We start from the raw sequence: 27,909 nt of genomic DNA on the forward strand, positions 1-27,909 counted from the left end.
AAGGCCGTACATCTCTCGCATGTGTTTAGAGGGGCCTTTTTCATGCCTCTGTCCCAGACTAGCTCTGAGCACATACCTCCCCACTCTGAGCCTCGGTATCATCCTCATTTGCAACAGTGGGACCGAGTGTAATGGACATTTGCATTTTAGCCCCCCCAGCATCTGTTCCTCCTCCCCTCTGGTAATGGAAGCATAGTTATTTTTTGGGGAGTTACTTCCACCCTTTAAGGGCACTCTTGGCAGAACTGTTCAGCAAGGTGGCCTGCCCTCCACTAGCCAAAAGGCAGGCCTGTTCTCTCCCGGAATTTAAGTTTTGTGGGGTGTTTTTTTTTTTTTTTTTTTTTTTTTTTTTGGTCTTTTTGCCTTTTCTAGGGCCGTTCCCACGGCATATGGAGGTTCCCAGGCTAGGGGTCTAATTGGAGCTGTAGCCACCAGCCTACACCACAGCCACAGCCACACGGGATCCGAGCTGCGTCTGCCAGCTACACATACAGCTCACAGCAATGCCGGATCCTTAACCCACTGAGTGAGGCCAGGGATCGAACCCACAACCTCATGGTTCCTAGTCGGATTCGTTAACCACTGAGCCACAACGGGAACTCCCTGGAATTTAAGTCTTGTATGGACTTGAGAAATCCAGTACATAGAAAAGCCCAGGTATTCTAGGAATTTTTCCCCCGCAGCTGTGGGGAAAGGGACATTACAGGGTACCTGATGAATCGGGGACCATTCCTATTACCACATGGACCTAAAACATGTAGGTTGTCATGCTAATGAGAATGGTCTTTCTAGAAGCATCTGCCTTCCTCCAGGGGTCAAGTGCCAGCCTCGGCCAGCCTAGATATTGGGAAAGACAAAGTCTGTGGAACAGCCTTTGGCTACTGAATATTCTACAGCAAAATCCGGTCCTTCTGGGAGTAGAACTGGGTTTCATAACTTCATCTAATAGGCGGTACTCCGTCAGTTTGTGTGCTAGTGGAATCCTGCCCACATCAGCACATCTGCTCTGCCTTCAGACCCTGTTTAAGAGGGAGACGGGGCCAGAGCCAAGGGTCATGGGGAGGCTACCTCCCAGCATGGAGACATGAACGTCCTTGAGCCTTTTGGGTCTTGCACAATCCCCACCTCTTCCTAGACACTCCAGCTGAGGGTTACCTACTTCCCTCTCCTCCCACTGAGGACTCCAGTTTAAGATAAACACTAAAGGTCAGGTCCCTAGGGACAGGGGCTGTGTGGTGGTGGGCGTGGAACTATTGTGCAGGAGGCTTAACGTTGTGGCTTGTGGCAACACCGGATCCTTAATCCACTGAGTGAGGCCGAAAATTGAACCCGCATCTTCATGGACACTGTATCGGGTTTTTAACCCACTGAGCCATGATGCGTTCGCTCATTAGCTAACGAAGCCAAATTCTTCAGCTTTTAATTCCATGAGCTGTCTCCTAGCCCTCAATATCATAAATTCTCAATATCAACCTCTGTCGCTTGTGAACAGAAAATTCTGACAGACCTACCCTGTAAGCGTTACTGTCAGGATAACATGAAAATGCAGTTAAGTGGTCAGGGTACCATACCGTCATTTTACCCAAGGTTGCATGGCTAGTTCGTGCTGGTTGACGGGATTTAAACTCAGCTCTCATCTTCTAGGCCTCTGCACTCTCCATGCCAACTAATCTACCACTCAGGCTTCAGTTTATTTAAAAAAGAATTATACTTTGCAAATGCAGAGGAACACATCCACCAAGGGAAACGAGACTAAGGGCTGGGCTGCATTTTTTTTTTTTTTTTTTTTGAAACTTTCTTGAACTAGTGGGCATTGGGGAGGGAGATGGGAATGCCTGGACCCTCCAGGTTCAGACCAACACAACGATGAATTGAAATGAGTAATAAAGAAGAGACTGTTCCATGCTTCCCAGAAGAGCTGGGCCCTTGAACTATGGTACAAACAACTTTCAGTTAGAGCCAGCCCCCTGCCAGGAAGGGGAAGGGAAGCCAGAGGCCAGGGAGGTGGCCCGGCTTGAGGCATGAATGAACTGACGGGAAGCTTGAGCGGAAGTGGTGCGAGGGCTGAGCTTGGGAGCCAGCCTGCCTGTCTGGAATACCAGTGCCCACACTCCCCAGCCATAGGACCTCAGGTAAGTGACTTAACCTATAAGCCTCAGTTTCCTCATCTGGAGAGTGGGAATAACACCACTTACTCCTGGGGTGGTTAGAGAAAGGAAATGAGTGAAGTAGCCTCTCTTTGTATGTTTATTACTGCTGTCTTCAGGCCCTGAGGCTTCTCGGTTATTGGAGCGGGTTTGGTTTTCTATGAGGGGACCCTTCCCCCACAATTCCACTGTCCTAGTCACTTCACCGGGGTTTGGTGGTGATTTAAGGAATCCAAGTGTCACTCAACACTAATCATAGCCACACCTTGTTGAGCCTCAGCTGACCTTTATCAGCAAAGGAGGACAGGTGTGTGTCTTTCTCAAGTGGTTCCAAATGCAAGCAGGGGGCAAGGGTGTTAGGAATTGAATCCCTCAAGCCCCAACAGGATAACACTTAATGGGGAAATTGAGGGGAGAGGCAGGTGATGCTTTAGACCCCAGGGAGGGAAAGGTTCTGTTTCAAATGGATGCAGGCCTGCCTGACTTCCTCAGCAACTTGAATTTCTTGGACCTTCGCAGAAATAATCTATAGGGTTTGGCCTTAACTGCCATGATTTGTTTTGACTCCATAGGGACTTCACCTCCAAACAGGGGTTAATCTCAGCGTTTGTTCATTGTGGCACCTGAGTTTCCTCATTGTCTGGTTAGAGGAAACCTCTTTTTTTAACCCCCTGTCTAACACAACTGTTCCAATTAAGCCATCCAGTATAAAATCTGCTTCAATTATCTGAGTTAAGAAAAAAAAAACCTGGAAGCTTTTCTCTTTGAATGGATATATACAAGTAAGAACATACAGTGCACCATTTAAAAAACATAATGCAAAATCTCCTTCTAGTCTAAGAATCTTTAATACATAGTAACAAGAGCTAACATTTACCGAGTAGGTCCTATGACCAGATACTTCAGCTGTCTCATTTAATCATGCCAATCCAAGTACGTACCATTACTATTCCCATCATATAGATGAAAAACAGGCTCAGAAAGGTTCACCCACCACAGTCAAGGACATAGTGGCTCCAGGGCTTGGAACCTCGGCTCTTCCCACTACTAGGGAAAACTTTTCCTCTACCCTCAGGCTCAGTAGCTGGGTCATGAAAAAGTAATAATAAGAGAAAGATTTATTAGGCATGCACATGGAGGCCTCACAGAAAAGAACTGAGGATTTCTAGGCATTTTCATTTCTAGGTAAATTGTCATAAGGTAACTATATAGGGGAAACTTAGGGAAGCTGAGGGTCATTTGGTAAGGTCTGTTACGCAGACTCAAGGCCGAGCATCTCCAGTGACAAGTCATTATCGCTGACATGGCATGGGAGCGGGCACGGGGGACGTTTTCACACAGGGTAATTTATCCTTTTTTTTTTTTTTTTTTTTTGTCTTTTTGCCATTTCTTGGGCCGCTCCCGCGGCATATGGTGGTTCCCAGGCTAGGGGTCCAATCGAGCTGTAGCCGCCGGCCTACACCACAGCCACAGCAACTTGGGATCTGAGCCGCGTCTGCGACCCACACCACTGCTCACAGCAGTGCCGGATCCTTAACCCACTGAGCAAGGCCTGGGATCGAACCCACAACCTCATGGTTCCTAGTTGGATTTGTTAACCACTGCGCCACGATGGGAACTTCTTTATCTTTAGAAAGAAAAATGTATGCTTTTAGGCAGAAAACGAGAGGACAGAGAGAGTTCCTCCTCTGTCTGCTTTTTCTCAGTTGCCTTCAACTTAGAATCATCCTTATGCCAAAGCAGCATATTTTGGGAGCGGTATATTCTGATCATCAGTCCCCACAATATATAACACTGTTTCACAAGTGCCCAAATATTTGAGTCCTATTATATGCTCAGCATTATAGGATTGTCGGGCTGGATCCTTGATCTCAAGGAGCTTACAGCTACATATGGGAAGAAAAGCATCTCAGCTTCAGACAAGGCCCTCAGTGGGAATTGCCGCTCCTTGTATTTGCACAGTTTCTAAGTTTACAGATGCTTCCCACACACAGTCGTCTGCCATTTGATCATCACCAACAGCTCTATGAGGCAGCCTGTTTCTCTTATTTCCATTTTACAGAAAATCAGAAGTCAAGCAACTCGCCCCAAAATATCCACCCTGGACATATATAGCATTTGCTAGTGGAGCTGGTACTGACTCAGATCTGGATTGGCCACCAATCTAAACTGGCCCCCACCCATCTTTGTTCATTCACATCAATATCACTAGGCAGAGACGCTCAAGGAAACTTACATACCCTCAGTCTATGACTAATACAGGCTACTCATCTAAATCAGCTGGACACACGTCCCGTGGACAGTATGTTCAAGCCTAAAGAATAGATCAAGTGATAAGGGGCGTTTCCCAGGATTTCCTTTGCCTGTTCGCTCCTGATAATGTCCCGAAGAGAACTAAACGCATTTCACTGAGGACACCTACTTCAGATCTATTACAAATCCCTATCACGGGTACCTTTTTTTCCCCCCAGAATTACTCGCCACACTGGGAAATTTGGTAGAAATAAGAGTTGGTGCTAACAGCCATTTCCATCAACCCTCTCCCCCCGATGTAGAGACGGAAAAGTCAGACACTCATTTCGCCAGACTTTGCGATGAGGGGTGGTTAAGGGAAGGCTGCTCCCGCAGAGAGCAACTTTCTCGCGGTTTTTTTCCTCCCTATAAATGGAGAAACCTGAAAAAAGTTTCCTCTTGGCCTTCTGGCCAGCTCACGGTTTTCTACTTTGGCATGAAGTTATGGTAGGATGCGAGAGTAGCAGCCAGGGGTCCAATACAGCGGGAATGGGGCTTGTGGAATTAAGGGGCGGTAGGAGGAGTCGTGGGCTTGACCGGGCCGAGGTCTGGGGGACCCAAAGCTGCTGTTGTCGAGGGTGTAGGGCGGTCGCCCGGAAGGAAAGGGCGGCACAGCAGCGAGGCCCTGCCGCATTTCCCATTGCCGCCCCTGGGCCCTTCTCACTCCTGGGGCTCGGCTGGCCGGACTTTAGAACCCCGCCTATTTAGGGCGGGGCTGGGCGAAAGGGTGGGGCTGCGCTGCCTCAGGGCGTGGCCTGTGGAACCTCAGAACTCTGCTGACTCGGGGCCAGGGCGCGCGTCTCCCGGCACGGGGTTCCTCCCACGCAGCCTCCCATTCAAACGATGCCGAAGGGGCGGCGCGGCAGTCAGAGCCCCAGGATGAGCCAGCGGCCGGCTCCGCCCCTCTACTTCCCTTCCCTCTACGACCGCGGCATCTCCTCTTCCCCGCTCAGCGACTTCAACATCTGGAAGAAGCTCTTTGTGCCGCTGAAAGCGGGGGCGGGGCCAGCGGGCGGGGCGGCGGGGGCCCGGCCCCTGCCCCAGACCCCATTGGTCTCAGCACCTCCGCCGCCGCCACCACCACCGCCACCACCCGGCCTGGGTCCCCGCAGTGAGCGCTCCTGTCCCCCGCCCTGGCCCTCTGGCCTGGCCTCCATCCCCTACGAGCCTCTGCGCTTCTTCTACTCGCCACCGCCGGGGCCCGAGGTGGCTGCCTCGTCCTTGGCCCCTGGCCCCACGACACCCCGGCTTGCCTCTGCCTCCCACCCCGAGGAGTTGTGCGAGCTGGAGATCCGGATTAAGGAGCTGGAGCTGCTCACCATCACTGGAGACGGCTTCGACTCCCAGCGCTGTGCGTGACCCTCAGCCGAGCCCACCGTTAGCTGGCCTCATCTCCCTCCTTGGCTCCATGCCCCTCTGACCCCTTCACCAGCAGTGTGGCCTTGGGCACAGATTCCAGCCCCCAGGAGTCCCAGATCCCAACTCTATTTCCGCCCCCCCCGCCCCAGAACCCAGACACCCCTGTCATGGATTTCAACCGATTCCTTCCGCCATCACTAATCTGGGCTTGATGGACTCTTGGGCCAAATTTCAACCTCCCTCTCACCTGAGCCCTTTCATTAATGGGGACTCAGAGCTTCTAGACCTGGAAGTCCTTCTATCATCACAATCCCCAAGTTGAACGTTAAGCCTCCTGCACAATAGTTCCACGCCCACCACCACACAGCCCCTGTCCCTAGGGACCTGACCTTTAGTGTTTATCTTAAACTGGAGTCCTCAGTGGGAGGAGAGGGAAGTAGGTAACCCTCAGCTGGAGTGTCTAGGAGGAGGTGGGGATTGTGCAAGACCCAAAAGGCTCAAGGAAGTTCACGTCTCCATGCTGGGAGGTAGCCTCCCCATGACCCTTGGCTCTGGCCCCGTCTCCCTCTTAAACAGGGTCTGAAGGCAGAGCAGATGTGCTGATGTGGGCAGGATTCCACTAGCACACAAACTGACGGAGTACCGCCTATTAGATGAAGTTATGAAACCCAGTTCTACTCCCAGAAGGACCGGATTTTGCTGTAGAATATTCAGTAGCCAAAGGCTGTTCCACAGACTTTGTCTTTCCCAATATCTAGGCTGGCCGAGGCTGGCACTTGACCCCTGGAGGAAGGCAGATGCTTCTAGAAAGACCATTCTCATTAGCATGACAACCTACATGTTTTAGGTCCATGTGGTAATAGGAATGGTCCCCGATTCATCAGGTACCCTGTAATGTCCCTTTCCCCACAGCTGCGGGGGAAAAATTCCTAGAATACCTGGGCTTTTCTATGCACTGGATTTCTCAAGTCCATACTCGCTCTACTGAGACTGTCTGGGATGTTTGAATTTTTTCCCCCACCCATCTAGGGTCATAATGGATTTTGGCTTATGTAGGGAGCACCCAACTGCTTCCCAGAAGCTTGCTTTAGAAGTGTTAGGAGAAGCCCTTCTCTCTCCAACAGCTAAGTTTGTTTTGCTCTCCTGCAGATAAATTCTTGAAGGCGCTGAAAGATGAAAAGTTACAAGGACTGAAGACCAGGCCACCTGGAAAGAAGTCAGCCTCTCTCTCCTGAGGAGCTGTCCCCTCCCCTCAACCCCAGCCTAGGCAGCTGCCGCCTTAGGTGTTAGTGCTTAGATAATGTGTCCCATTTGTTGTCATTTCAAAGATCCTTATTTTCTGTTCTGTATTTACTGCTGTTCTCATTGCTCCCAGCACATATGCCACATACAGTGCCAATTTGCGTGGTTAACTTCATGGTCTCTCTGCCTATGTCGCTGCTGGGGGCGATCTGAAAGTTGCTGCCCAGCCAGTGACCAGGGGCTCCCAAGATGGGGTGAAGGGGACCCCCCAACACCACCAAGTCAGGGGGATTGGGAAAAGCCAAGGGCGACATATATTTTGTTCTGCCGTGTCCCTGCCCGGAAAGGCTCTTTTGAGGACTGGAACAAGGGGTAAGTTTTCATACTGCTTTAGTCCTTGGAAATGTTTAGTCTGTTGGGTTTGGGACCACAAAACTCTGATAACCTGATCTAAGCCACAGTCCTTCCTAGAAATTCACATATTGAAGAAATATGAGTTCTTATTATGTGCTAGGTACCCTCCTAGGCTCCTGGGATCAGGCACACAAATACAATATGGTATCATAGAAGAGGACACGCCAAGGGAAGAAACAACAAGTAGGGATGAGGATGGACCGGAGGGTGGGAGAAAAGCAGGGTAGCATTTTGAAGAGGGAACATTTAAACAAGGTTTGATGGCGGTGGAGGGTAATAGCCAAGTGGCATCTGGGGAAGGTTTCAGGCAGAAGAGCCAGTGCAGGGAGTTCCAGTCGTGGCGCAGTGGTTAATGAATCCGACTAGGAACCATGAGGTTGTGGGTTCGATCCCTGGCCTCGCCCAGTGGGTTAAGAATCCAGCGTTGCCGTGAGCTGTGGTGTAGGTTGCAGATGCGGCTCGGATCCCGTTTCTGTGGCTCTGGCGTAGGCCCACAGCTATAGCTCCAATTAGACCCCTAGCCTGGGACCCTCTATATGCCATGGGAGCGGCCCTAGAAAAGACCAAACAAAAAGAGCTGGTGCAAAGGCTGAAGGTGGGGGCTTGCGGAGATGTTTGAGGCTCAGCAGAGAGTCCAGGAGGCTGGAGCAGGAGTGGGGTATGGGAAGAGAGGAGTACAAAGAGGGTCCACTTGTATGGGACCTTACAAACCACAGTAAGGAATCTGGGCTTTTCGGAGTAAGATGGGAGGTAGAGTTTTCAGGTGAGGAGTGATAGGATCTGACTGAACAGAATAAGGCAGGCATTGGGAAAGCAGTCAGGAGGCTGTGGGAATTAATCACCCCACTAATCGAGAAGGGATGTTGCAGCCAGAACGGCACAGCCCCACCCACCCTTTCCCCTTTTCGGGGCCAGAGGCATCTATGGGGCCCCCCACCCCCCTGCCAGGTGCTGCCTCTGTGGGGAGAAGGAGCAATGGCTCAGCAGCCCAAGCACACGGAGGATAAACTATTTGATGAAGCCTCTTCCAACTATTAGATGTTCAGCATCTAGGCTTCCTTGTGCCCTCACTACGCCAGCAGCACAGACCACAGCCAAAGAACCTGTGACATTTGGGCTTCTTTCAAAGGAGAGTGAAAAAGTGCAACTGGGGGGCCAGGTGTCTTAAGAGACATGTGAGGAGGGGCTTAGGATGGGGGACACGGTCGGCCCTGACCAATAGTGCTGAGCGCTCCCGATGAGCCGCAGCGTTTCCTCTTAGATGTAGGAGCATGGATTTAGTATTGGTGATCCTGCCGAGAGCAGTTTTGTTGAGCGATAGGGGTTAACACCTGACTGGAGTAGGGTTTGTTTGGGGTTTTTTTTTTTGCCTTTTAGGGCCACACCCAGGGCATGTGGAGGCTCCCAGGCTAGAGGTTGAATTGGAGCTACAGCCACCGGCCTACCCCACAGCCACAGCAACGCCAGATCCAAGCCGCAGCTCATGGCAATGCCGGATCCTTAAACCATCAAGCAAGGCCAGCGATTAAACTTGTATCCTCATGGATATTATCCGGGTTTATTACCTCTGAGCCACAATGGGAACTCCCTGAACTCGAGTAGTTTTAAGAGCGAACCACTCCTTGGGAGGAGAGGAATTAGAAACAGGGTGTAGGGGAATTTTTAGAGAGCTTAGCTTCAAAAAAAATTGAGAACTGAGCAGGAGCTGGCAGAGCAAGCAGGAATAAGAGAAAGATTTTCTAAGAAGGGAGAAATGACCACACGTTTGTAGCCTAACAGAGAATGACCTAGTGGGGGAGGAAAATTGGCGAGATAAAAGAAATTCCTTTGCTGACGCACAGCAAGCCAAATGCCAAGATGCCAAAATTTGAAGCAAAGAGAGGACTTACTTGCAAGGCAGCCAGACGAGAAGACGAAAGAAGCCTTAAATCCATCCTTCTGCAGGCCAGGGGCTGGGGTATTTATGGGCTAATAATGATGTGGGGAGGCCGGAGGCGTGGCCAGCGCAGGTGGCGTGGGGGAAGGCTATTGGAAAAAGTGCGGTGCTTGCCCTGCACAGGTGTCACTCAGCTACAGCCTCTGCATGTTTGGAGGGGTGGGATTTGGGGCCATTTGACGTCAAAAGGTCACAGAGTGGACACCCACGCACCTGCAGTTAGAGGGTCGGTGGTTCTATCCAAATTTAACCCACTCAGCTCCGATTAGGCAGAGGGGACTCCAAGCTTCTGGAAAATAACTCAGGCAAACATCTCGTTTAGGCTTCGTGCTTCTTGGCAGATAGGTCTTAACTTGACCTTGATTAGTGAAGGCAGGTGAAATGGATTTAATCCAGGATTTCGGGGAGATTAGGAATTGCTGGAATGATATCCTTGCGAGGATGAGAGGGGTGGGATCTAGGTTACAGCAGAGGGATTGGCTTTAGATGGAAGCAGGGGTGGTTGATCTATTTTTAATTTTTTAATTTTAATGTTTGTTTCTTTAGGGCCATACCAATGGCACATGGAGGTTCCCAGGCTAGGGGTCCAATCGGAGCTGTAGCCTCTGGCCTATACCACAGCCACAGCCACGCCAGATCCAAGCTGCATCTGTGACCTACACCACAGCTCACGGCAATGCCGGAACCATAACCAGCTGAGCAAGGCCAGGGATCGAACCTGTGTCCTCATGGATACTAGTCAGATTCGTTTCCGCTGAGCCATGACGGGAAGTCCAGAGGTGGTTGATTTAAAATAACAGGAGATTTATGTGCAGCCACCTCCAGCTTGAGGACACCCTGGGCAGGGGGGGGGGGGGGGGCGGGACCAGGTGGAGGCTGGGGAGCCACAGAGTCCAGGGAACAGGCCCACAGGTCCAGCTGCTGCTGCCCAGTCAGGAGTGTGGGCCCAGTGTTAGGCGAGAGCTCCCAGGTTCTAAATCTTAGCAACAAATTCCAGTGTTTTCAAAACCCAAAGCAGGCAAATAAAGTCTGGACAGTTCCCTGGAGTTTGCAAGCTCTGCTCTACGCATAGGAGCCCTCCTGCCCTGGGCATTCCAGGCCGTCTCCCCTCCCCAGGAAGAAGCCAGAGTCCCGTTGCCCCTGGATGGTTGTTACAAGAGAAGCTCCCTTGTTCTAGAAAACCAGGCTGGCAAGTCTAGTGGGGAGGGGCCAGAGACTCTTCATGAGAATAACTGGGGATGAAGCAGGTATCAGGAAAACCCAGCGCAGAGTTCAGGTGGAGACAGAGCTAGCTGATGGGGGCTTATTCCCCATTTCCCCCCCGAGTCGCAGTAGCTCCCACCCCAGCCCTGCCAGGCTCATTACCTAGGCCACTGTCAGGTGCATACCGGGGACCAAGGGAAGCAGTTGACAGGAATAATCTAATTCTTACCATCACCTTGTGAAATAGGAACCACTCTTGGTATGTTTTATAAATGAAGGAATAAGGACTCTGAAAGGGGACTTACCTCCGGAGGCAGAGCTAGAGAAAGGCGGAGCCAGGATTGCAATGCAGGCCTGTCAGGGTTCTCCAAGGCTCTCCTGCTGTGTAGGGCACGGGCACGGGCACAGGCACAGGGGAAGCCCTAGTGAGCCATCCAAAGGAAATCTCAGGCTCAATACAAGTAGGGCATAGTTTGGGGGTTGGCTGAGCTGTTTCCCGCCACTTCCCAAGTGAGAATGGGGTTGACAGTATTATGGTATCGTAGCCACGTTCCCAGGAAGGCCCGCACTCAGCTCTTTCCTCTATCCCTTCATCCCATGGCTTTGATCACACACAGGTCCTATTATCAGGACCGTGGGGGAGGCAGGTCATGTGATTGTCAGCCCCTCCAGAACAAGATGGAAGGGAAGAGACTGGTCCCCAAAGACAAGCATGCTTGGCAGATGAAAGCAATATAGGGATCCTGCTGAGCAAAGCCTGTACACAAGGAATCATCAATGCAGTGGCATGCTGCAGCCGGCTGAAAAGCCCGTGAGAGCCAACGGTTACAATTTCAGGAGTTTTATAAGCTGGTTGTTAAATAAAGCCATGATTAAACATTAAGGCCTACCAACTTACAATTAAACTGTATTTAAAACTAAGGTGATAAATATTAAAAATTCAGGAGTTCCCGTCGTGGCTCAGTGGTTAACGAATCCGACTAGGAACCATGAGGTTGCGGGTTCAATCCCTGGCCTTGCTCAGTGGGTTGAGGATCTGGCGTTGCCGTGAGCTGTTGTGGAGGCTGCAGACATGGCTCGGATCCTGCGTTGCTGTGGCTCTGGCGAAGGCCGGCAGCTGCAGTTCCGATCAGACCCCTAGCCTGGGAACCTCCATATGCTGTGGGTGCGGCCCTAGAAAATACAAAACAATAAATAAAATAAAAATTCAGCCCTCCCCAATTACTTTGCTCCATTTTACAATGACCTGGGCTCTTGCGTCTGGGCGGTGAAAATACTATATAGCAGGGTGCTGCTGTGCATCCTTCTGATAATGTCATGTTGCTATCTTGAGATTGGCCACAAGGAGAGGGCTGACATTACGGAAACTGGCATATATACCATCCGCGTTTTTTCTGTCCCCTCCGCACTCCCCTTCCCAACCTCCGCAAAGAGTCAGTTGTTAAACATTTACCAGCAACCACCAGATAAACAGGAAACAAAATTAATAGCTGAACGAAAGGGAAAGGCGCTTTGCAGCATTCAAAGTTGGGCTGATGGCATCACTGAAGCTCCCTGCTGCCTCCAGCTTGATTGCTCTCTGGGCTACAGACAAGAAGCCTGGTCGTGCCTGCTTTACCTTGTAACAGGTGCTCAGGGAGCCCCTGATTTTAAGATGGAGTAACCCTGCCCACTGGTGATACAGGGCCCAGGGAACCTTCTGGACCCTGACCCATCAGATTAGCTGCTTCTACAACATCAGGGAAGAGGGTGAGCAGGGGGAACAGCTTATTGGGGAGGGGGGTGCTGAAGTCCCTCTATTGCAGTGGTAACTGGTTTGAGCAGGTTGGAACAGAAACCTGATAGAGGGTGACACTGGCTCCTGCAGCAGATCAGTCTGTCCCCAGAGAAGCAGATTTCAAGTGTGATGGGAAAACCTCCCACTCCTTTCACCAAGTAACCTGTGCCCCACTCTTCGGCCAAAGCAGTCAGGCAGGATCCAGTACCTGCAGAGGCATGGCTTCTCGGAACAGGAGGAGAGATCTCCTCATTGCTTTAAAGAGTTTCCTCTCTCTGGAGGGGGACCTCGTGCTGCTGCCTCAGGCGTCCTGGCCTCTCCCTTTCAATGGCATCTTGGTTCCATCTCCAAGTAGATACGTGACCTTGGGAATGTTACTTAACCTCTCTGAGGCCAACTCCTTATCTGGAAAATGGAGACATTGCTCTCACAGGGTGGTGGGTGATGGGCACCCCTCTTGGTGCCCCCAAGGGCTTCAGTCATCACCCAGTCCTTCTATCCCATCCACACCAGAGCAGCAGCACATCCAAGTAAGAATCTGTGCAGTGACAGGAGGGAAAGTGACTGGAGAGGAATCCAGAAAATGCATCAATGACACAAAGCTGGAGAATCGTCCATTCTAAGAGCTCTTTTGATTGAGGGGAAAGAGAAGGCCATGCAAACTACTTTATTTAAATAGCAAGAGTGGGAGTTCTCGTCGTGGCTCAGTTGTTAACGAATCCGACTAGGAACCATGAGGTTGCGGGTTCGATCCCTAGCCTCGCTCAGTGGGTCAAGGACCTGGCGCTGCTGTGACCTGTCACAGATGTGGCTCGGATCCCGCGTGGCTGTGGCTGTGGTGTAGGCTGGCGGCTACAGCTCCGATTAGACCCCTAGCCTGGAAACCTCCATATGCCGCAAGAGCAGACATAGAAAAAGACAAAAAAAAAAAAAAGCAAAAAACAAGAGCAGATGGGTGACAGTTGGGTTGTTGGGTTACAAACAATAGAAAATAATGCAGGAGTTCCCGTCGTGGCGCAGTGGTTAACGAATCCAACTAGGAACCATGAGGTTGCGGGTTCGGTCCCTGCCCTTGCTCAATGGGTTAACGATCCGGCGTTGCTGTGAGCTGTGGTGTGGGTCGCAGATGTGGCTCGGATCCCGTGTTGCTGTGGCTCTGGCGTAGGCCGGTGGCTACAGCTCCACTTTGACCCCTAGCCTGGGAACCTCCATATGCTGCGGGAGCGGCCCAAGAAATAGCAAAAAGACAAAAAAAAAAAAAAAAAAAAAAGAAAAGAAAAGAAAATAATGCAAAAGAAATAAAGGAGGGCTCCCAGGCCTTTAAGAGGAACAGCCCCACAGCAACCGCATACCTCGGAGAACAGACGGATGGGCTCGGCTGGGCTCAGGTCCTCATCTGTCCATGTTGGGAACCGGTGGCCAGGGTCCTGTGACAGAAGCCCTAGAAGCGGGGAAGCAGCTGCAGATGCACCTCATGTCCTCTCACTGGCCTCATGCCAGTTGGCACCAGGGCCTGGAGGCCGCGAGGAGCCCAGATGGCTGCCCTGGCTCCACACACCTGCCCACACCTGCCTTTCTGGTCACCTTCTTCCTGGAGAGTCACATGGGTTCTCTGTTCACAGCAGTGCCCAAAGTGAACCCTTTCCTGGTTCTGATTCCTAGGAGAAGAATGAGTGTGGCTCACCAGCCGGCTTTGGCTACACAAGTTGGGGGAGAGGAGAGACAGAGCAGCAGAGGTCCTAAAGTCGGCTGATGATGCTACAGGAGCCTGAGGCAGGATCCCTCCAGAAGGAGGAATAAATGTTAGCTACGCTCTCTAATCCACTCCCAAACTCCCCCAAGATTATTACTCTCATCCTAGAGTTTTTTTCTTATTCTTTTTTTTTCTTTTTGCCTTTTCTGGGGCCACTCCCGCAGCATATGGAGGTTCCCAGGCTAGGGATCCAATCAGAGCTGTAGCTGCTGGCCTACGCCAGAGCCACAGCAACGTGGGATCCAAACCTCATCCGCAACATACACCACAGCTCACGGCAACGCCGGATCCTTAACCCACTGAGCAAGGCCTGGGATCGAACCTGCAACCTCATGGTTCCTAGTCAGATTCGTCAACCACTGAGCCACGATGGGAACTCCCAGAGTTTTTCTATGCCGTGCAAACATTCTGTAACTCTGAAAGCAGTGCACATAAACTAAGCTTTCATGCAGTAAATGACTCATTTACTCATCCATGGTTTTTTCCAATAAAGCTGGTTCTTACCTTCTCTGAGCCCTTTTCCTCATCTGGAAAATGTGCATGATAGCTCCCCCTGCCTGAGGCTGTCACAAATGAACTGAGATAATGTGTGTACACAGCTCAGCTCATGACCTCACACACAGCCAGGGCTTGAGGTCCTAGGTTTTGTCAGGCCAATTTGCAACAAGCTTTCTGGTCGTCAACACAAAATCCTTGTTTCTCCCATGGAGGGAGGCGGACCCAGTAGGTGGCAGCATGCATTTAGAGGTGGATGATGCAGCCCCCCAGCCCCTCTCCCATCCAGGGGTGACATTTATCAGCTTGTTCATTATTATCTGGAAGAAAACCCAGTTTGGAAAACTTTAGGGAGGAGGAGACACTGTGGCCATTGCAGGCATTCGTGGCAAAAATAAACACAGGTACGGCACCAGATCTTTCTCAGAAGCTGCAGGTGGCTGCCTGCCCAGAACCACCTATTATGCACGGAAAATCTCTTTCCAGAACCAGTTTCAAGGTGAGAAGTCCAGTTCCCATGAAGAAAAGAAGCTGGACTGAACTCACTGAGACGTGTTTACTGTATTGGTCTGTTCTGGTTCCTGTTACAGACTGGGTGGGTTAAACAGATATTTATTTCTCATAGTTCTGGAGGCTGGAAGTGCAAGATCAAGGTGCTGCCAAGAGAGCTCTGGTGTCTCTCCCTCTTCTTAGAAGGACATGAATCTCATCACGAAGGCCCCACCCTCATGACCTCATCGAAACAAAATGACCTCTGAAGGTTCCATCTCCAAATAGCAGCACACTGGGGACGAAGGCTGTAGCATATGCATACGGGAAAGGAGGACATGACGCATTTAAACCCATAACAGATCTGTGTTGTCTAATAGAAATTGCTGCAGTGACAGAAATGCTCTATTTATATGCTTCCACATAAATATGGAAGCGGTAGAGTTCCCATCATGGCTCAGGGGTTAAAGAACCCAACTAGCATCCATGAGGATGCAGGGTTTGATCCTTGGCCTTGCTCAGTGGGTTAAGGATCTGGCGTTGCTGTGAGCTGTGGTGTAGCTCGAAGACGCAGCTTGGATCCTGCATTGCTGTGGCTGTGGTGTAGGCCGGTGGCTACAGCTCTGATTGGACCCCTAGCCTGGGAACCTCCATATCCCACAGGTGCGGCCCTAAAGAGACAAGAAGACAAGTAATAATAATAATAATAATAATAATAATAATAATAATAATACTATGGAAGCCATTAGCCACATGTGGCTTTTGAGTCTTGACATGTAGCTAGTGCAACTGAGGAACAGAACTTAAAATTTTAGTTCATTTTAATTACTTCGATTTCAGTTTAAATAGCCACATGGGCTTAGTGGCTACCATAGTGGACAACTCAGATCTAGACAGAGGGATATATATATTTTTTTCTCCTTATTTAATTGTTTAGATTGTTACAAGTACTGAAAGAGGGAAATTTGAGGGTTAATGCAGGCTTGGTTTCCAGAGTTAAGTGATAAAGGAGCAGGTAAAATGGTACCTCACTCTCTCTCTTGCTCTCTTTTTTTTTTTTGCTTTTTTTAAGGCCGCATTTGCAGCATATGGAAGTTCCCAGGCTAAGGGTCAAATGGGAGCTACAGCTGCCAGCCTATACCACAGCCACAGCAATGCGGAATCTGAGCTGCATCTATGACCTACACCAAGCTCATGGCCACGCCAGATCCCCGACCCACTGCGCAAGGCCAGGGATCGAACCGGCATCCTCATGAATATTAGTCAGATTTGTTTCTGCTGCACCACAACAAGAACTCCAACAATGGTATCTCTTTATAAATCAGTGCAATGAAGCCACGGCCTATGGTGACATGGCGGGTCAGTAGCTGAGCCCACCTGCTCTCTCCAAGTAGCAGCTCCTTCCTGTGTAGCCTCCAGAAAGCTGAGTGCCCTTTTTGTTGCTCTGGTAGGTGATTTGGGAAGAGTCCCAGGACAATCAGAACAGCCTCTCTCGTCCGAGGTGTGTGTGCGTGTTTGCACACGAACTCAGAGAAAGGCTGTGTGCATGAGAAAGAGCGTGGCGTCCAAATCTGAATTGTTCACTGTAGCCTTCTGCATCCATCCCAAAGGCACAATTTATTAAAGGTGCATTTCCAGAACTGAGGTCATTTTATAGTTTGTTTTAGGGACAAAGCAAAGATGCTCTGACAGGACCAGTTCTAGCCCTGGAAAAAGTGTCCTGGGGTCTGAGTACAAGTGAGACCAGTGGGGTTTAGTAACACCCTTGGAGTTTCTCCCAAGCCCTGACACAACACCCTACCCTCCAATATCAATTATCAAGCACTATTTAGCAAGGGATTTCTCTGTGCCAGGTCCCGTGCTCAGCACTCTACAGACAGCATCTCAATTATGTTTATAGGCTGAATCCATGAGGATGATGTCTCAGCTCCATTTACAGAGGCATCAAGAAGCATACAAACAAAGGGTGGGGGAAAAAATGTATACATATAAGGATAACTTGATCCCCTTCCTGTATAGTGGGGAAAAAAATAAATTATTAAAAAAAAAAAAGAAGCATACATCCTGGAGGTGGCCAAGCTGCTCCAAAGCCCAAACACTTAAACCCTTGGCTAATTTTTTGTGGACTGGTTTTAAGCTCTTCTATTTTCCCTGTTCCTCTCCTGCCCATCTCAGCCAGCTGTCACGGAGAATGTTTGTGTGGCAACTGTCATAACTGCCAAGAGTCTGGACTCCAAGATAAGGACAGACAAGTTTTCGCCTGATTTCAGCACAAACTTTTTTTTTTTTTTTTGGTCTTTTTAGGGCCGCACCTGTGGCATATGGAATTTCCCAGGCTAGAGGTTGAATCAGAGCTACAGATGCCTGCCTGCACCACAGCCACAGCAACATCAGATCTGAGCCGCATCTGTGACCTATGCTGCAGCTCACGGCAACACCAGATCCTTAACCTACTGAGGGGCCAGGGATAGAACCCACAACCTCATGGATACTAGTCAGGTACTTAACCTGCTGAGCCATAGTGAGAATTCCTCTGAATATTAAATTACCTTTAAAACCCTCCTGCCCACCTCCATTCATTCCCTTCTCCCTCCTTTTGAGTACCTGCCTTGCTAAAGTCCTAATTCTGCTTAATCTTTGACCAGGGAAGACCACATTGTCCACAGGGCACAAGGTTTATCCTGTGTTGATTGCAGGATGGAAAGCTGGATAATTTCCCCATAAAATTCTCCTCCAAATAAAACAGTCTAGGGTCCTATAATTTCTTTTTTTTAATTTGTTTGTTTTTGTCTTTTTGCCTTTTCTAGGGCCGCACCTGCAGCATATGGAGGTTCCCAGGCTAGGGGTGGAATCGGAGCTATAGCCGCCAGCCTACACCACAGCCACAGCAACATGGGATCCGAGCTGCATCTACGACCTACAGCACAGCTCACGGCAACACCAGATCCTCAACCCACTGAGCAAGGCCAGGGATCGAACCCGAAACCTCGTGGTTCTTAGTCGGATTCATTAACCACTGAGCCATGACGGGAACTCCGGGTCCTATAATTTCAAAAACAGCAAAATACACCAGTTCCTCATATGGTTATTTCTGATATTCTTAGAATTTGCAAGTGCGTGTTAAAATCTTTTCCTTATGGGGGATGGAGAAAGAACTGTTAAGTAAGAGAAAAGATAAAATGTGAATGCAAATATCCACTAACACCTTGGAAGGAAAATTACCAGTAAGACAATGCGCTTTACTTCATATGCAAATTTTCCAGGAAAAAACAAACACACTAACAGTTAAGCAAAACAGACTAATGTAGCAAAGAAACAGTACCATGAAGAAAGGAAAAGGAGAGGGTGTCACTGCAAAGCTCCATCTGGCTCCCCTAGTTAGAATTGCTCCATAGAGCAAATGTGAGAGGCTGAATAAATCCAAACCCACTCATCAATAACCCAGTACACGCTGAATGGCACTTTTTATTTTTTTGCTTTTTAGGGCTGTACCTGTGGCATATGGAGGTTCCCAGGCTAGGGGTCGAATCAGAGCTGCATCTGTGACCTACACCCCAGCTCACAGGCCACGCGGGATCCATAACCCACTGAGGGAGGCCAGGGATTGAACCCTCATCCTCATGGATACTAGTCGGCTTTGTTACCTCTAAGCCACAACGGGAACTCCAGAATGATACTTCGTTGGTATGAACAATGCAGAGTGAGTGTTCACTGTACTGTGGCTTCATTCGTAAAATATATGGTACCCGAAATTTTCATCTGGATTGCAGAGTCCCCAAACTGGTTATTCTTTTTCTTACAATTTGGGCTCCTGATTTCCTTTGATGGTGACAGCTCTTTAATTTGGGTTTGTAACGCTTGTTGATTCTTGGCCATTGGCAATTTGTTCTCTATCCCCAGGGGAATACCATGGGCACCTTACTAATGGGTTAGAGATCTTGGGAAGGAGAGCTGTGTGTAGCATAATCAGCACATGCAACGGCAGAGTGTCATTTTCTTTTTCTTTTTTTCTTTTTTTTTGTCTTTTTGCCATTTCTTGGGCTGCTTCCACAGCATATGGAGTTTCCCAGGCTAGGGGTCGAATTGGAGCTGTAGCCAACGGCCTACACCAGAGCCACAGCAACTCGGGATCCGAGCCGCATCTGCAACCTACACCACAGCTCATGGCAACACCGGATCCTTAACCCACTGAGCAAGGCCAGGGATCGAACTCGAAACCTCGTGGTTCTTAGTCGGATTCATTAACCACTGAGCCACAGAGTGTCATTTTCTAAACCTAAACGTTCCTAGAAAGAAGGGGACTTCAGTGGACTTCCCTTGTGTGGCACAGCAGGTTTTAAGGATCCAGAGACGTCACTGCAGGGGCTCTGGTTGCTGCTGTGGCACAGGTTTGATCCTTAGCCTGGGAACTTCTGCCTGCCACATGGGTGTAGCCAAAAAGGGTTGGGGGGACTTCCGTTTTCATTCAGCTGGCTCTTATGTGGTAGAAAAAGCACTGAATGAATGGTGAGTCCTTCATGCACAGAACTTTGCCTCTCAAGGTGGTCTCCCTTGACCATGAACCCTGTGAGGAGAGATGCTGTGTGGAATCCCAGGGGATCCCATGGAATTCTGATTACCTAGCAAGGTTTCTGGTGCATGGCAAGTATTCAGGAAAGCTTGTTCAGCCAATGAAGGACTGGATGCACAGCTACATGGAAACTTCTTTCAGTGAAATGAAAATTAGCAATCAACAGGAAAAAAGCACACCCAGACATGCAAACCCCAACAGAAAGACAGCCCTGGAGCCCTTTTCCTGGCCTCATGTCTTATCAAGTCACGGCTTTTGACTTCTGGTCTCAGCCTTTGGTTCTCTTTTGCCTGGACCCACTCAAAGAGTTGGTCCCTGGGACACAGAAGTCTTGTCTGGGACCTTCCAATTTTAGGGACAAAAGCTTAAATTAGAAGGAAGCAAATTTTTAATTCCAAAGCACCTGAATATTAATGCATGAAGCAACTCGGGCAACTTGGCAATCCTTTGTTTTCAGTCTTAAGACTACCCAGCTCTTTCTCTTGATACTGCCAGACTTGATCTAGACAATGGACTAGTCCAAGAGCATGCAAACAGCTTCTGACTTTACCACCAGATGAAGCATGAGAAATCCAGTCCAATAGGTAGTTTAGTGGTCAATCCTATGTCCCCAGTCCAACTGTCTCCAAATGTCCCATAGGCAAGATACCTGGGTGTAGCCTGACTTTTCATTAGGTTATGGTGGCATCACTGGGAATACAGCCTCAAGGGGTGTGGCTTCCACAGGCCCTGTGGGGCTCCCATAGGCCTCAGCCACCAGGACTGGGGAGCTGGGTGATGGAGTGGGCACCGGGAGAAAATGCAAACTCTTTTGCATGTTCTTCGAAGGCCCAGCAGAGTCCAGAGTGAGTTCACACGGCCCGGCCCGTATCAGAGCCCAGATAACCTGGAGTGCTTTTACTTGGAGGAGGGGTCGATGTGAACCTGTTGACAAAACTTTCAATTCCAAGGAGTCAGATGGCCTCTCCCTAAATGTGGGTTTGCCTATGTGCAAACGGGAACACTGAAATGTTAAAATGAAGTGCTCTATCGTGCCAGCCAGTATGTGTCCCCCAGTATCTCCAAGAGGTCACAAAGAGACCCAAAGCAATTGTGTTTCCCTCTAACCATCTGTGTAGATTTTATTTTTTAAATTTTATTTACTTATTTCTCAAAGATCATACATAGAAAGCTTTTATTTATTTATTTACTTATCGTGTCTTTTCAGGGCCACACCTGTGGCATATGGAGGTTCCCAGGCTAGGGGTTGAATTGGAGCTGCAGCTGCCAGTCTACACCACCGCCACAGCAATGCAACAACTGAGCTGCGTCTGTGACCTATACCACAGCTCATGGCAACACTGGATCCTTAACCCACTGAGCAAGGCCTGCATCCTCATGGATCAAACCTGTGTCCTCATCAATACTAGTTGGGCTTGTTACTGCTGCGCCAAGACGGGAACTCCATCTGTGTATATTTTATGGTCGTTGACCATCACCCCCACTAATGTTCCCATTTCTTGGTTCCACACGCCTTCCTACTACATTCTTTCTGGGTTCCAGTGGCCAGCAGAGCTCTTGAGGTCAATGCCTGAAGTCATTTACTCAAAGATGTCTACAGAGCAATCTTCCCAGTAAGTCTATTCTCCTAGTTCCGATGGGGATCCGGCAAGGACAGGCTGGCTTTGTCATGTGTCTTGTCCAGCTTTCCGAGCTGAGTCTGTCAGCTCTTCCTGGGACTGAAGGAGGCATCACCTCTTCCTTTCACTCCATGCTCTTTTCCCAAAAGCTAGGAGCAGCCAGGGTCCCGGAGGAAAGGAAGCAAAAAGGGAGGGAAAGAATGAGAAAATGGAGGGAAGCCCTCCATTCCTGGGTCCTCTCATCCTATTCTCTGCCATGGTGTCCACCCCAAGCTAAGCCCCACAATAGCACTTTGCAGAGGCTCCCAGTTTATTCCTCATCGCTGCAGCAAGACAGTGGCTTTGGAGTTGTCATTTGTGTGTATTTGAGCCTCCTTTCCAGAGGGGCAGAGAGAGGAGTGAAAAATCGTTCCTTCCATCCATAGGTACTTTCTGAGTACCTGCAGAAAGCTTCAGCAATGAGGCTGCCACAAGACATATCACCATGTTGTCACCCAAGCTGCCCAACTCTCAATAGAACCACAAAAGCCCAGGGCTGTGGCTCTCTGTCAGGGCATGGAGACTCCTCAGAAACATTTAGAGGTGGGGTTTGAATCTATTTTTGTTAGATGATAGGCTTTCTTATCTCTACCCTAAATCTCCTTGGCCTCAGGGTTACTTCCTACTCAATATCCTGCTTTCTTAGATCTCTGCTTTGAATACAGCCCATCATGACCTCTGAGTCTTGACCACTCAGGTTCAACACCTGCTGCCGACAGACGCTGTGTCTTGGTATTTCCTAGAGAGAGAATCTGGTTGGCCTAACCCCACATGCCAAGCCACATTTTTCTGTGGCTGGTCAGCCTATGAATTTGCGGCTCTTGGGTCTGATGTGTCTCCTGGCCAATCGGCCTAGGTCAGAGGGCAGAGCATGGAGTGTAACCACAGTCTCTGGTTGGCACTGGACACAGGTCAGCATCATGACTGCTGGCCTAGCAATGGGGGGAAGGAAGAGGTGGGTGGTCTTGGGAGTCTGGGTTCCATACCAACATCATCCCTGGACTCGTTGGGAGCCACTGGATGGGACTTCTTTCCGCTCTGAGAAGGGTGTATGAGCAGACATGGTTTATTGTATCCCTGGACACTGTCTGCCCCAAGGATATAGTCAAGGACAGGCTGGAATGGCTTCTCCAGGGCCTGTGAATGGCCAGAGGGGGGCTCACTTTGGCTGATGTGCTCATGCCCTAGGCAGAGACCATGAGGGGGTCTATTAGCTCCACCACTGTCCTTTAACAATTCCCAGCAGGTACTGCTGTGCAACTGGTTTGTGCAGGGGATTCCATCTCACCCCCCAGAGGAGGCAAGATGAGAAGCAGGCAGGTGGGGGGCATGAAAGCCTTTGCCATTTTATTTTACCATAAAACATTCGAACAGCCTGTGAACACTATTCCCAGCAGAGGCCGAGAGCGTACAAAGGTAGTTAGAAAGCAAAGCATTACACGACATGTTCCAGTCAAAGCTCCTGTTCAGTACCAGCCTTTGCCCATCGCCTCTTAAGGCAGTTGGTGAGAATTTCTGGTCTGGGTTTAACCCCCAGAGTGAAAGCACAGGTACAAGAACTTACATCCCCTCCAAATCACAGACGACAGCAGCAATTTACAGCTCCAGGTGAAGTAGGCTTTTATGGGCAGTTCCAAACTTAGAGACATCTTTATCTTTTTATTTTATAGACGATACATTATTTGTTTTTTGTTTTTGTCTTTCTGCCTTTTCTTGGGCCGATCCCGCGGCATATGGAGGTTCCCAGGCTAGGGGTCTAATTGGAGCTGTAACCACCAGCCTATGCCAGAGCTACAGCAACTCAGGATCTGAGCCGCATCGACAACCTACACCACAGCTCACGGCAATGCCGGATCCTTAACCCACTGAGCAAGGCCAGGGATCGAACCCGCAACCTCATGGTTCCTAGTCGGATTTTTTAACCACTGGGCCACGACAAGAACCCTCTATAAGTTTTTTTTTTTAATTTTACAGAACATGTGGCAAATTAGTTCAGTGGCCAAAAGGAGCTAAAGTATTTGGCTGGAAGAAACTGAATTATGCAATAATACTTCAGTAAGAACATCTTCAAATATACTTTTCAGAACATTTTTAGAAACATTATGCCATGTGTTTATAAGCAGCATGCTCCTCACAACCACCACGGGAGGTAGGAAGTGCAGAATTTATACCCATTTCACAGATGAGGAACCATAGACTGATTTAAAGTGAGTTGCCAAGCCATGACTATTTCTGTTTGTTTTTTTCCCACAATTTCCAGGGCAATCGTACTCTTTTTACTCCCTTTGATGAAATCTTCTCTTTACTCAGTTTGCATGTGGGTTTGGGAGGGGGCAGTTTAGACATAAGGTAAAGACTGGGGACAAAAGGTGAAGCCACAGTTAATTTATGTAAAATACACTGGTGGCCCCTCTCCATAATTTACCCTGGGTCTGGCCAAAGTCAGACAATGATAGCAATTAATTTCTAGATTTCATTACATAATGGCTTCAATTAAAGTACAGATTTGTCCTGTGAAGACAGATTCTGCCCCATCACAGATTTCCCTATTTGGACACCCACATGATCAAAGTACCTGATATCGTCTCAAAGAATTTCTTTCTGGCACTAATTCTACTTCCTAAATATCCCTTCCCAGAAACACTGTACATTTGAGCACTTATTGCAGGCTAGGATTCTGTGGTAGGTCACCTTAAGAAATGAAGAGCTCTTTCAATTCTTGGGTCACAAATGTACTGTAAATCTGGAATGGAAGGGTCTCAATAATGTCAATTTCATGCTTTGAAATTGTTTCAAAAGACTCTGTTGAGAAGCTCCTCCATTTTCTCACTATGCAAATGTGTGGCCAGGAGCCGTAAGAACAGCCCCTGAGCTAAGATCATGTGTTTCAATTTGCAGGTATTTATCATTTCCCTCTGCAACCTCCCCCCCAACCCCTGCCCCTGCCCCGGCAGGATGTTGTGCTCCCTGGGTGTCACTCAGAAGTCACTTCCTAGACCCAGCAGCAACATCAGTAGGAAGTGGTGTTTGGAGTGGGAAGCGTTTGGGACAGGACTCACCAGCCCGCTAATGTTTCAAGCACCGTGCATTCTTACCTGATTTAGGAGTCGAGAGGGTGTTCTCTCCGTGGCAGGGTCCACAGGGACTGCCCACCTGCTGCCTGGGATCCTGGGGATACCAGCCAATTCCATCCTGTAGTTACTTCCTTTTGAAGGACTTGCTCACTCACGCTCCCTCTTCTGCCTGCGAGCCCCCAACGAAAGCTCTCATTGAAAGTGGGGGTGGGGGGCATGCTTGTGTCCTATGACCCTGTCTCCTTGGTTACAGCTGATTGTGTAGGCACCTGACCCAAACGTGGCTGGTCACAGGCACATGAACTGGACCAATCAGAGTATCGAGGATTCGCCCTGGGGCGCTGCAATGACAGGAGAGAGAGAGGTGGGTACTGAAAGGGAGAGATTGTGGGGGCCGGTCCTGGAATGGATTTTCAGCTCCGTACACACTAATGAGAAAACACGACTGAGATACGCCAAGAGAAACAGAGACGAAAGCCTGCGTGGAGAGAGACCAGAGGGAAGACGGCTGCCTCCACCCCTCCCCTATCGTTTTGTTTCCATGAAATGGCCGTGAACAGGCACACCTGGTCTTACTGGGCTTTGCTTTACTAGTAGCACCTTTCAGATATTTCGTTTTTTTATAAATTGAAGGTTTGTGGTAACCTTGTGTTAAGTCTATCAGCTCCATTTTTCCAACAGCATTGGTTTACTTTGTGTCTCAGTCACATTTTGGTACTTCTTGTCATAGTTCAAATTTTTTCATTCTTGCTGTATTTGTTATGATGAGCTGTGATTCGATCTGTCTTTTTAGGGCTGCAGGTGTGGCATAGGGAAGTTCCCAGGCTAGGGGTCAAATACAGAGCTGCAGCCACTGGCCTACACCACAGTCACAGCAATGCAGGATCCGAGCTGCCTCTGTGACCTACCCCACAGCTCACGGCAACGCTGGATCCTTAACTCTCTGAGAGAGGTCAGGGACTGAACCCACATCCTCATGGATACTAGTGTTGCACCACAACGGGAACCCCGATAATTGATATTTGCTGTTGCTATTGTAATTGTTTCTGGGCACCACAAACTGTATCCATATAAGATGACAAACTTTACGTCATGCGTGTTCTGACTGCTCCACTGACTGGCCATTCACCCATTTCTTCTCTCCCCCTCCTCAGGCCTCCCTATTTCCTGAGACACAAAAATATTGAAATTAAGCCAATTAGGAGTTCTTGTTGTGGCTTAGTGGGTTAAGGACCTCTCTATGAGGATGGGGGTTCAATCCCTGGCCTTGCTCAGTGGGTTAAGGATCCAGGCATTGATTGCTGCAAGCTTCCTTGTAGGTCACATATGTGGCTCAGATCTGGTGTTTCTGTGGCTGTGGCATAGGCCCCAGCTGTAGCTGTGATTCAACCCCAGGTCTGGGAACTTCCATATACCTCAGATGTGGCCGTAAAAAGAAAATAAAAGAGAAATTAAGCCAATTAATAAACCTATGAGGGCTTCTAAGTGTTCAAGTGAAAGGAAGAGTTACACAGCTCTCATTTTGAATCAGAAGCTAGAAATGATTAAGTTTAATGAGAAAGACATGTCGAAAGCTGAGACAGGCCAAAAGCCAGGCCTCTGGCACAAACAGCTAGCCAAGTTGGATGCAGAGGCAAAATGAGGAAATTAAAAGTGCTGCTCCAGTGAAAACACAAGTGATTAGAGAGTGAAACAGTCATATTGTTGATTTAGAGGGGGTTTTTTGTTTGCTTTTTGTGGGTTTTTTGTTTCTTATTTTTTGCTTTTTAAAGGCTGTACCTGCAGCACATGTAAGTTCCCAGGCTAGGTGTCGAATTGGAGCTACAGCTGCCAGCCTATGCCACAGCCAAAGCAATACCAGATCCAAGCCACATCTGTGACCTACACCACAGCTCACGGCAACGCCCAATCTTTAACCCACTGAGCAAGGCCAGGGATCGCACCCACATCCTCATGGATCCTCGTTGGGTTCATAACCCGCTGAGCCACAAGGGGAACTCCATGGAGATAGTTTTAGTGGTCCAAAGAGAAGATCCAGCAGCCACAATATTCTCTTTAAACTTGATCCTAATCCATAGCAAAGCCTAATTCTCTTGAATTCTATGAAGGCTGAGAGATGAGGAAGCTACAGAAGAAAAGTTTGAAACTAGCCCAGCTTGGTCCATGAGGCTTAGGGAAAGAAGCCATCGCCAAAACATACACGTACAAGGTGAGGCAGAAGCTGCAGCTCGTAACCCAGAAGATCCAGCTGAGATGATTGACGAAGGTGGATACGCTCAACAACAGACGGTCAGTGTAGATGAATGCTGGAGGATGGAGGGAGCAAAGAGTACCCACTGAACTGAGAAGGCATCTTGAGACCGAAAAACCAGGCAGGCAGCTCTGTATAACCAATGGATCAGTTTATTACGGGTAGCTTACTCACAGGGGGGGATCGGGTAGACAATGATCCAGAAGCATCCCGCAGCACTCATGGCCACTGGGACAATTTTATTTATTTATTTATCTATTTGTCTTTTTGCCTTTTCTAGGGCCACCCTCGTGGCATATGGAGGTTCCCAGGCTAGAGGTCTAATTGGAGCTGTAGCCACTGGCCTACACCAGAGCCACAGCAACGGGGGATCCGAGCCGTGTCTGGGACCTACACCACGGCTCATGGCAACACCGGATCCTTAACCCTCTGAGCGAGGCCAAGGATCAAACCCGCAACCTTGTGGTTCCTAGTCGGATTCGTTAGCCACTGAGCTGTGATGGGAACTCCTGGGACAATTTTACAGTTAACCTAGGGTATGGGTGCAGATAGGTGCTTGGGAACAGGGCGTGCATTCCTAAGTCACGATTTATGAATAGATGACTAATCTCACGGGCACCAGGAATTTGTCAAGGAAGGTCTTCATCATTTGGGGTCCAGAGAGCATAGAGGAAACCTAGTCCTGATAATCATTACATATGTCTATTAACGACAAAGCCCCTGAGGGCAGAAGTGACTTGTTGCACAGTGCAGTCCTGGGGCGGGTCATCCAGGACTTTCATAGCCAGAGAGGAGACGTCAATGCCTGGCCTCAAAGCTTCAAAGCACAGGCTGACTCTCTTGTTCGTTGAAGCCAGTGCTCATTTACCATATTCCCCAAATCCCAGGGCCCCTAAGAATTATGGGAAATCGACTCTGCCTGTGCTCTGTAAATGAAACAACAAAGCCTGGATGACAGCACATCTTTTTATAATATGGTTTACTGAATATTTTAAGCCCACTGTTGAGATTATTGTTCAGAAAAAAAAGAGATTTTTTTCCAAATATTACTGCTCATTAAAAATGCACCTGGTCAGTCAAGAGCTCTGACCAGGATGTACAATGAGATGAATGTTGTTTTCATACCTGCTGATGCAACATCCATTCTGCAGCCCTTGAAACAAGGAGTAATTTTGACTTAGCATCTCATTATCAAAGAAATGTATTTTGTAAGGCTTTATAGGTAGTGATTCCTCTGATGGATCTGGGC

General features: G+C 49.0%; 1 protein-coding gene and 1 long non-coding RNA gene across 4 annotated transcripts in view; one reads left to right on the forward strand and one right to left on the reverse strand.

Moving 5' to 3' along the window:
- LOC106509385 (uncharacterized) overlaps positions 1–24,612 on the reverse strand; it is a 36,974-nt gene extending 12,362 nt beyond the window's left edge. Inside the window, exons 1-2 of one of the 3 annotated variants that reach the window (XR_014837106.1) lie at positions 24,431–24,612; positions 13,723–13,811 (exon numbers count right to left, since the gene is read on the reverse strand). This is a non-coding gene — a long non-coding RNA (uncharacterized LOC106509385). Of the gene's footprint in view, positions 1–9,343; positions 9,392–13,722; positions 13,812–24,430 lie in introns of those variants that run through there. The other 2 variants (XR_014837105.1, XR_002341529.2) reach the window with 2 other exon arrangements.
- On the forward strand, positions 5,194–7,210 carry C2H11orf91 (chromosome 2 C11orf91 homolog). The gene is made up of 2 exons (XM_003122877.6): positions 5,194–5,790; positions 6,948–7,210. Exons 1-2 carry the CDS (start codon positions 5,283–5,285, stop codon positions 7,031–7,033), a joined length of 594 nt encoding a protein of 197 aa, XP_003122925.1. The 5' UTR covers positions 5,194–5,282; the 3' UTR covers positions 7,034–7,210.
- Positions 24,613–27,909: the final 3,297 nt, after the last annotated feature.

This window comes from Sus scrofa, chromosome 2, assembly GCF_054392235.1.
Source record: "Sus scrofa isolate SSC_HxYL_T2T_F1_AM1 chromosome 2, Sscrofa_HxYL_maternal_Yorkshire_Landrace_v2.0, whole genome shotgun sequence".
Taxonomy (NCBI): Eukaryota; Metazoa; Chordata; class Mammalia; order Artiodactyla; family Suidae; genus Sus; species Sus scrofa.